At 42.5% G+C, this 10632-nt stretch overlaps 2 protein-coding genes across 2 annotated transcripts; both read right to left on the bottom strand.

Annotated features, from left to right (window-relative positions):
* Nucleotides 1–2133: 2133 nt before the first annotated feature.
* Nucleotides 2134–5112, bottom strand: LOC114792639 (BRCA1-A complex subunit RAP80-like). The gene is made up of 10 exons (XM_028983963.1): nt 4785–5112; nt 4480–4532; nt 4266–4330; nt 4115–4170; nt 3778–4030; nt 3594–3660; nt 3278–3386; nt 3021–3066; nt 2859–2895; nt 2134–2756 (listed from the first exon to the last, which is right to left on the bottom strand). The coding sequence occupies exons 1-10, from the start codon at nt 4920–4922 to the stop codon at nt 2570–2572; spliced, it is 1011 nt and encodes a 336-aa protein (XP_028839796.1). The 5' UTR covers nt 4923–5112; the 3' UTR covers nt 2134–2569.
* A 4-nt stretch (nt 5113–5116) lies between these two features.
* Nucleotides 5117–9910, bottom strand: LOC114792155 (uncharacterized). Its single transcript, XM_028983051.1, has 9 exons — nt 9777–9910; nt 9005–9171; nt 8845–8926; nt 8638–8765; nt 7968–8243; nt 7469–7837; nt 7305–7383; nt 5735–5844; nt 5117–5320 (listed from the first exon to the last, which is right to left on the bottom strand). Exons 2-9 carry the CDS (start codon nt 9107–9109, stop codon nt 5117–5119), a joined length of 1353 nt encoding a protein of 450 aa, XP_028838884.1. The 5' UTR covers nt 9110–9171; nt 9777–9910.
* Between the last annotated feature and the right edge of the window lie 722 nt (nt 9911–10632).

Raw genomic sequence — 10632 nt, 5'->3', positions numbered from 1 at the left:
CCCAAAAATGATAACAGATCCATCCTGGCCACCCCACTGAAAATTTCCTGGATCTGCCCACTGCCCTCTGATTCATGTCGACAACACATTGCCTTTTATTTAAAGACAATTATATATATTTTATTTTATTATTGTGTTAATAAAAATCTAAGAAATAAGGACTAATAATAAGTATTTTTATGCTTTGGTGAGACCACCCTGGTCTGTGGTGCGTCAAATGTGCAAATCATAGAATAATTATAATAAAAATAAATTCCCCACTGCTTTATGACCATCACTGACCATTTGGTTGAGGGCTTTTTTGTGATTTGTGGGGAGTGGGGGATGTCAGCACAGTCCAATTTGACATGGAATGACATTTCCAATCTAAATTAGATGGCAACGTTGCATTTCTGCTCACCAAGGAGACCAGGGTTTTTAATTTACAGTTGAAGGAGACAGTAAATGCAGAAGCAGACACACACAACACAGTATAAATGAGCAGACTTTAGCAAGCAGAACATTACATCACAGTCATAATAGACTACTCTCCACAATCTGATTTTTTATATCCTTGATTTTTACACAATGAACCAGTAGTACTGATCAGTGGCGAAGTGAACAGAATGACCGATGTGATCATATCGACACATTATTTTTGAACGATTTGCAAATTGCAGGAGCGACTGGGAAATGCATCTGAATGTCTGTAACAAAGACATGACGCATTCCGCTTCTGTGTGTAGGACCAAGATGAGGGGCTGAGCAGGGACTAAAGAGTAGTGAATGCTTTACTAATGCAAGATTTTATGAAGTATCTGCAGATTCAGGGCAAAATTTGAATTTTGACACAAAAACTAATGAGTGAATTAATCACTACATCAAATTACCATTAATTACCACCTGCTGCATAAAGAAGCAGTCCATTTTGTGTTGATCTGGAAGTGCTGCTTAATTATTTCAAATGATTAGTCATTTCTGTTGCTGGAACGGCCACGGGAAAGGACACACCAGGGCCAGTGGGACGATAAAACCTACATCTTTGTATCTAAACTTTTGTGAGGGTTCTACTGAACAAGAAGCCTCATCTGATTCCATTTTTGGCTATTTTGGAGGTTAGAAATCCTCATCCATAATGTCCATAATTTGGATTCACACACAGTTTGTACAGCTGCAATGACAAACCAGCAGGAGATTCATTTTGTAGCACAAATTGCCATTAATATTCACAAGGTGTCCTTATTTTCCAAACCACTTTTTAATACATGAAAACGAAGGGCACTCAGTCTGGGTTATCAGTGTCCTGCAGTGGATTTATAGTTTTGCTTGTCTTCTAATGGACAATCTGAAAAAAAAAATTTACCTGGATGAATTGGATGAATTATACACCTACTTCATGCCGAAGTGAAAAGAGTGAAGGTAATTCATAACATTACTGCCTCCTAGTGTCTCAATCAGTTAGTTTCTTTCTTCAACAGTTGGCAGAATTTAAGCTTTTGGGGTTTGTTTTGCAAGTGACATAAAAACCTTGATGTGGCTATAAATAAATACACACCCTGAATTATAAGGCAATTATATTGCTTCACATAACCACTCTTGACAACTTTCTCATTTCTTACTTGAAATATTAAAGTGAAAGTGATTGTCATTGTGAAACACTGCAGCACAGCACATGGTGACACAACTAAATGTGTCCTCTGCTTTTAACCATCACCCTTGGTGAGCCGTGGGCAGCCATGACAGCCCCCCGGGGAACAGTGTGTGGGGACAAGAGCTTTACTCAGTGGCATCTTGGCCACCTTCTGATTACGGGGCTGCTTCCTTAACTGCCCCTCCAAAATATTTTATGAATATTTTTAATATATTTTTATCAGTACAATTGGAAGAACCAAGCAATAAAAATAAGTTTACTTAATTATTTAATCGTACATGTACAAAGGCAACTGCAATGGTATATAAATAAGGACACATTTTGCTCCGCAGGTAAATTTTTGCCTACAATGTGTCCAACAGTAAGGACACTTTTTTGATCCATCTGTTTTGTTCTTTCCCTCCCTTAAGCATCACCTCAGTCATGCACATAAAATGGTGTAAGCCAAATGATGACAAATCAAATATCAACCCTTGCATCCAATCACCACAAGAAATGCTGGCAATATTGCACACTGAACACAGGTTTACCCAAAGTCATTGTTTCTGACTCCTAAAACAACAGTGTGTCGGTTGGAAGGGAATGAAGTGTAGCTAGTTTGCTTTAAAACATAAAACATTCTAATGGTGCTATTCAGAGCACAACCTGTCTTAAAATAGATGAACGGGAGAAATGGCCTGACAATTTAGTTTAAACTGGTACATAGCTGCATTTTCAGGCCGGACATTTGACGGAAAATGTAAAAACATTTTCCCATGCAAAACTGAAACTGCATGGCAACACACCTCCTGATGATGGGATGTGGGACAAATTAAAGACTGGTGAGCAGTGACTGAAAAAAAGAAGTCCAAGGGAATAAATGGAGAAATAAATGGTCCATGCTTTTAAAGGGACTTTTAAAACACACACACAAAAGTAAAGAGCGTTTCATCTCATATCCTATTTCTTGAACTTCCTCTTCCTGCTGGCTCTCTGGCAGGACTTGGACGAGCCCAGCTGCTTGAAGTCGATGAGGCAGTCCTTGGCTTCCGAGATGGGAGTAAAGGCTTTGATGGGAGATGTGCTGACACGGTAGCCTAAATCAGCTTCACCCCCGTCATCTGCACCACTCTGTTTTTGCAGAAACCTGACAGAGGAACCATTGCATAGTGATCACCATACATACCAAAACCAGGGGGAAAGGGCTGTTTATCAGTCCAATTGGAGTCAATATCTATTATGAGATTACCTTGTGGTCCCTGGTGCGTTTGATGGTCCAGCATGCCCTGCACATCAAGAGAACTTAGTCCACAACCAAAAAAAAAAAAAAAAACACAAAAAGACGCACCAAAGGTAGTTGAAGGTTAATGTAGAAATCTGTTACAGGTAATAGAAAAGAGAATGGTTGTACCTGTATTTTCAGTGTTCTCCAGTGCTGGCAGTAAACCTTTGGGCCCCTGATAAACCAAACAAGAAAATAATTTTTTAAGATAACATGTATGCTTCTACTGGTTTGTGCCACAGCTCTGCACACAATGATGTTTCTTGTACTTAAGCCATGGATGCTGTCAATATATGACATAACATTAAGCAAGATTTATAATAATATTATAATTATTATAATATAACAGAAAATCTGGAAAATATCCAGATGGATGGGGGAGGTACCTTCTCAATGCCAGATTTCAAACGGATGCAGTGTTCCACATGCTGGCTGTACTCCGGCATAGATATGTATTTCAGACATATATAGCACTTCTCCTTCACTAAACGTCTGCTGTACGAACACAGAACACAACTAATATCATACAAAACCTCCTGTTGCAATAGCAAAACATTTATATAAACATTATATATTTAAAACCAGTCAGTCTTTCTCAGATAATAAATTAAATTAATGAAATTAAACCTGGCACTAAAAATGTCCCCATGCCTTTAAACGTTTCTCATTTCAATGTGCATTACTCTGATGGCTCCATCTTACCTAGTAGAGCAGGAGGAATCTTGTGATAGTCCAGTGACTTGCCTTGTCTTTCTTCTACCTGTTACCACTTTGGGAAATGATCAATAGATAGTAGACGTCCAGTGAGGCCATGATGGACAAAAAATGTATAGGAGCAAGCGCACTCTGTAGATGGACCTGCTGTGATATCGGGCAATCCACACACCTGTGCCCACACCTGGAGAACTCCTGCTCTCGGCTGGTGGAGACGGAGGCCGGTCGTCTGCAGAGCAGTATGCAGCGTGGAGCTCAATTTTGCTCATGGGGAATGGTCTCATACAGATGGGACATTGCACCATCTGGGCTCTCTCCACCTCTGTCTCCTCGGTATCTGCTTCATCCATATTCTCGTCTGACACTGGCCCAATCCCTCCCTCTTCCTCCACCTCCATTATCTCACACTCCTGTTGTGCAGGGGACTGTGCAGGTATATATTTACATATTTAATTTTACATTTTGAGGTGAATGGTGAATTCATCATCACATGCACTGGTAAGGGATACCTGTGCTGGACTGGTGGACATGAGTTCGGGGGTGCCATCTTCAGTCATCTGGCTCTCTATCAGAATATCATTAATGTTACTACTAATAAAGTACAAAAAGTAAAGGACAATGCACAAGGTCTCCTTTATACAGGGCATGACAAAAACACACCCGGACAGACAGTGATCTCTTCCTGAGCTTGTTGTTCATCTGGGCTGTCCTGGAGCTCAGGCTGTCTGCAAAGAGACAACAGGCACTTTACAAAAAATCTCAGCCAGTTGATGACATGCTTGTAAATAATTTTAAAAATAATAAAATTAAAATAATTTTAGATTTGCTGAAACCCAGACCATCTGAAGCCCTCTGGACTGTAAACCAATGTTACCTGATTGGCTCAGGTATGTCACTGGACTCCTCTGGAATGAGTAGCAGGGATTTCTGTAGAGATAGAGATCTTATGAATGAGGGGGAAAAACACAAATCAAGGAACATTGAAAACTGAAACAGCCAGTTATTATCTCCTGGGATCTGAAAGTAGAAGCTTTAACATACATCAATAGCAACCAAGAGAATCTCCATTCACACACACCTCTGTATCAGGTGAGGAAACCACCACATGCAGTTCATCCTCTCTTTCCTCTCAGGGGACTGAGACACTCTGATTTCCCTGTCCTCTCCCTCCAGGCCCACCTTTACTCTCATTTCTTCGCCATCTTCACCTTCCCTCTCCTCGTCCTCTTCTTCCTCGTCCTCTACAGCACGGAGGACCCTGCTCTTTCTACGTCTGGAGAACAGTGGCCTGTCAGGAGCCCCGGGCAGGACTGGCATTCCCCACTCAGCCTTGTGCAGCGAGTTCCTCCTGGCCTCTTTCAGACTCTTCTCATACACCTCCAACTGGGAGAGGATGACACCGGTGTAGCTGTCTGGGTCCTGGCCACGAGGGCAGAAGGGCACGCCCCAATAGTAGAAAATGGTCCCTTCTGTTCCAGGCTGCTTCTGTGGAGGGGTCTGACCAGGAGGGTTCAGGTGTCTGTGTGTGTCTGTGGCACTGTATTTAGACACTTCCTGTGTGCGCGTCTCAGTTTGTTAGGCGTGGCCTGAGATGATTCAGCAGGTAAAGAAATGCATGGTTGGGGGTGGGGTGGAGATGGAATAGGGAGTTTGGCTGGTTGTGGGAGGGCACTCTTCCTCTCCTGAGGAAACACGGGACTGGAGGTCACACACTGCTGAGAGAGAGATGTTTGTAATATTAATAAATCACTTTTAATAAAATACCTGAAATCAAAATATAACTATCACTTAGTTAGCAAACTTTTAGCAACACAATGTAAACGAAGGAAGCGTGAAAAAAAAAAAAAAAACAAGTGTATACCCAAAGCAAAAAAACACTCTCTCTAAATGGTGGGGCTGTGAGAAGAGTGCATGATAGGAGAAAGTGTGACAAAGGCTGGTACACTTTTACAAAGCCAAAAATACTCTAATGCTGCCTCGTCCTATGACATTATAATTAGTGTTGTCTCGCCCCAAAATCTCTTTTGAGAAAATGTCAGTAATCCTCAAAATGTAGGTAACTCACCCACCCAAAGCCCATTTAAATCTGAAGTTGCTTGTTTTGCACAGCTGTTTGTTTTTATTTTTACCTTCAAGGAGTCATCAGTCTCATCATCATCGTCATCAGTCAAGTGCAGAACCATGTGACTTGTGAACTCATGAGCATCCAATAGCCCTTTGCTGCAACTCTCATCGTTATCTGCACAGAAGAGGAGATGATCCATTTCACAAAATGGAAGAGCCAAATTTAATGAACACATAAGCCAAAACGCTACGGTCATTCACAATTCTAAATGAGTATAAGACATGGTTGAAAAAAGGCTGATACTACACAATCCATCCCCGTTTTGACAGACAACTCGAGAAATCGAATCAAGTGGTTCAGCGCATAAGTGGAACAGAGTTACAGAAATGAAACTGGATATACACAGCATGGAGTGGAGGCATTGGTTGTTCAGTGGTAGAATTCTCGCCTGCCACTAGGGAGGCCCTGGCTCGTATCATGGCCAAAGCAATTAAGTTGTTCTTATGGTGGCCTATGAACCAGAAGACCACAAAGTCACAGTGTGAGAAGGTGAATCCATCCCCCTTTTCACGGCCACTTTGCCCGGAGGGGAATATAAGAGACTTTCAGGATGTGGATGGGTCATGTATGGGTATGTGTTCTACCCAGGGGATATAAGGGTGGTAAGTTTGTGGACACTTTGGGGGGGGCGTTTGGAGGTGAGCTGTTAACGCGGTCATTGACATAGTTAACTTCGCTTGGGTCGATAGCAGTAACAGTGTGTAAGTAATGTGTTGTGTTGCCTGTTAAAGGGGTAAAAGAGGGACTTGTGTGGGTGTCTCTTTTTTATTTACTATTTTGCAGGCTACGTGCTAGATGTGCCATCCGGTTCTCCCCTCAGTGGCGGTTCAGCCACAGCCTCGTTTTGGCCTGGGGTCAAGTTAATCTGGGGTGATAAAAAGTTAGAGGGGGTTGAGAAAAGGTATACTGCCCTGTTATGCTGTTGGTAATTATAGACCTTTTGTTAAATACCTTCTTTGGAATTGCAGCTTTGGTGGCATTTTGTGTTATTTTTGTTTGTTTATTTATTGTTAGCTTATTTTATGTATCTGCATGCCCACCAAAAATAATTAAAACCCTGGTTTCTTGGTAGTCCAGTCGTGTGCTGCCGGTGGTTTTCCTGGCACCATCACAGTCCAGGTGAACTTCAGCCGGTCGCCCACACACAGGTTCACACCCCACTTACTACCCTTGTGTTCCTGAGCAAGACACTTAACCCCCGAGTTTCTCTAGGAGGACTGTCCCTGTAACTACTGATTGTAAGGCGTCTTTGGATAAGGGCCAGAAAATGTGACCCGTGCTGGCATATGTTTGTGTTCTATCTTCTGTACTTGCAGATGGAAATGGCAGCAAATTGACTCTCCAAGTCAGCAAAGACAAATTGCAACCCCTGCTGCCATCCCCATCTGCGGGACAAAAAAATTAATCTTGCAGCATGATTTTCCTCAAACGTTTGAATTGTACTGTGAAAGAACACACACAGTTCATATATACATTGTATGTCAGGTTATGTAAACAGATTTATCAATAATATTAAAACCAAAAATAGCCTCATATCTTCACAGCTACATTTAAGAACTGGTCAGAAATAATACCTGATGTGACTGATTTGTGTCTCCCATCAATATTATCCTTTGATGACCTCTCAAGAGGTTGTTCTCTGTCAGCTTTTTTCTATCAGGGCATAAATAACGCACATTTTCATGATCAGGCAAAAATAAGTGCATTTATAATGTTAGTCTCGGTGAAGTCATCTTACCCTTACACTATCAGCATCATGCCCAAACACCAGTGTATGAGGGAAGGCTGAGTCTTTATGAACTGGCAGCTGATGACAATGAGGGTCTCCTGCCAAATCTGGAGAAAGACACTGTGGTGCTGAAGGAGCTTGATCCTCTGTGTTTGGCCCCTCCTTATTCAACCGAGAGCTAGATGAAAGTTGAGAAGAATCATGAGCGGTCTGAGAGCCCTCCTCCTGCTCCTGCCATCGGGGGTGGATGGGCCGGCGGCATAGTGCGCTCCTGAGGTCCTCAGATGATCTGCTGCCCAGCTGCAAGTCCGGATGCTCCTGGGAGTCTGTATCTGCTGGATGGCCTTCAGTAACTCTCGACAGCGAAAACTGGTTACCCTACATATTGACAGATAAAATAGAATCACTGTCGTCTTTATTACGCTGTACCATTTTAGACAAATATTCATTAGGACATTAGGATGACAATGAATATTGGTGAGATGAACAATTTTACTGTAAATAAGACCTCAGAAAACTCCAGAACAGTTGATGAGGAGGAAGATCTGGGAGGAGAGGGCTGAGACAGGTCAGGCATTTGAATGAGAGGGCTGTCGTCCTCTCGTGCCGTTTTCCTATGGCGTGTGACATCACTGCCATGTGTCACCAGGCTCTGGTGGTGGTAAGACAGTTTGCGGCGGTGATTGTGCGCTCTGGCTTCCCCATTCTCCTGTTGAGGCTGCTGACTGCATCTGGGAGAGGGCATCACTGGCTCAGCGCTGACCTCTGTATCCTGAGGGCTGGTCTGAGAGAGAGTTGCATTAGAACAAGGTAAAATACAGGAGTGCCTAAAGAGAAATGTATTTATATTGCTAGAAACCTTTCTTCCCAATTCTGTAAGAACCTCAAGTAATTAAAAGAGACTCAAACATTAAGACATTAAGATAAAATAAGGGACTTTAGAGACTAAGGACAATATACAATAATGATATAAAGATCACTAGCACTACACTTTACTTCAAAAGTTGATTGTGGGCATCTTCAAAATCAATCCCAATTAGGAGATGGTACATCCCTAGCTAGTAAGGAAAATCTAAATTCACTAAGTTCATTATAGAAGCATCAAGGCATCCCTGAATATACATAAACAGAGCAAAGCGCTTCTTTAGTTTGCTAGTATGTTGAGAAACCCAACTCACATGGAGACTTTCAGCAATGGCTTTCCTCATGGCATCTTCTTCCTCCTGCTGTTGTCTCTGTGCCGCACTGTTGGCTTCCTCTGTACTTAGCCTCATGGCCAGATTCAGCATCTCCTCCTCTGACATGTCTACAATGTGTTTGCATGGAGGGGAGATTAGTTCGCTCAAGTCTGGTTAGAACATGAAATGCTATTGAACACTGTTTACTTTGCATCTGTGCTCTTGTCTCTCGCTCCCTCCAACGCATCTCTCTCATAGACTGTCTGACCTCTTTTCCTCTTCCTCCATCCTGAAAGCAGCGTGGTTATAGGTCAGTCTGGGAGATGCATCTTGTCAACCATTAAAAGGCTCAACTCCAGCAACAAACCTCATTCTCATCAGAATCAGAGATGATCAGAGGGCTGTTTTCATAACATTGCTTTTTAGGGGTTCCATTATCTGATCCTCTGGATGTCTGTTTCCTCCTGGGCATGATGAAAGTGCCGGTGGCTAAAACATCACCTGTTTACCAACAGTCAAGTTCCACTCCATCTCCTGGTTAATAAAATAGCATGATCATTTCAGAAATGCAAATTCCCTTTTGCATTTAGTACACAATCGTATTTGGCCTATACATTTTCCTTTATAAAAATCTCGTCATAAATGTACCTCAATAGCCTTACTGATATTTTTGCGCCTCAGTCCAAGAATCTAAGAAAACAACGTTTTCTGAATCAAGGCGGGTTCGATACTGTAACCCTTCAGATTTTCTCTTATTTTTACTGACATTGAAGCGCTCAGCCAGGCGACGGATTAGGATTTAGATCCCTCACACTGTGAAGTAAAAGTAAAAGTTCCAGATAGCATCACTTGTTGTAAATTCACACGCAGGGCTGCTAATGCTAGCAGCGGGATAAACAGCAGAGAAGAAAAATTGAACTATCGAGTCGGCATTTGGGACGACCAAATAAAATCACAATTTCCGCCTCAAGTGTACATATAATTTTAACGTTAAAACGTAAACTTTTGAGCGACGTGGGCGAATGGCAGTCGGGTTAGCAGCCAAGCTAAAGCCGAACGCTTCTGTCATGTGTGAGCGCTGCCCACCAGCTCACCACGAGCTGAAACAAACACAAACGTTTTATTAAATATTTACTCACACTTCCGGCTGCGACTCGGGGTAACGCATGCGTTTCTAAACAGTTCAGCAGTGGCTACCCCAGAAAACCACACACACACACACACGTCTCTCCACCAAGATGACGCGTAGACGCGTTCCCTGCGCTCCCTGACGGGCGCCTCGACCAATCAGAGTCCGCGCCCCTCTCAGCGAGCGTCCCAAATCTCGCACCTACACACTCCGCAGTGCACACTAGCGGGGCACAAGCGAGAATGGACAAGTAGCAACATAACACTCTGCACGACTTTTAGTTATATATAAAATAATGTACAAGCGTATTAATACCATTAGTCACATTTATTATATGTAGTTCAGCAATATGTAGCTTGGTGTCTAAATTAGTGTGACCCCATAGTCTGTGACTGTGAAGGATGTTTGTGTGACTTGCTCTGTTTTTGAAAAATATGCTCTGAGCTCCTATGGATGGGATCAGTGAAATTTAGGGAAGATTTTATTACAAGTAGCAAAATAAAAAAATTCCAGAATGCCTTTTCATTTGGTCTTGTGTTGCATTGTACAAAAATGTTATTTTCTGATTGGCTATTGGCTGTAGGCCCTTTGTCTTTTTTGATTGGCTGGTAAGTGACAGACGCTAGGACCTCAGCAGAGACTTACTTGTTTTATATGCATATTAGCGGCATAATTTAGTTTTATAGGCATATTTTGCAGCATATCATTGTCACGGCTGCTGTGCGACCACCAGACACACAGAGAACACAAGGACGGCAGAGGGGACGACGACCTAGAAGCAGACAGAGACAAAGCGGCCATGTTGGATCTCACCCACTCATTGTTGAATTTATTCACACTGCTGCTCGGCTTGACCTCGTTTGACC

The sequence above is a fragment of the Denticeps clupeoides genome, chromosome 6 (assembly GCF_900700375.1).
Source record: "Denticeps clupeoides chromosome 6, fDenClu1.1, whole genome shotgun sequence".
Classification (NCBI taxonomy): Eukaryota; Metazoa; Chordata; class Actinopteri; order Clupeiformes; family Denticipitidae; genus Denticeps; species Denticeps clupeoides.
Note: the sequence above shows the minus strand (reverse complement) of the source record. Positions and strands in the feature narration are given on the sequence as shown.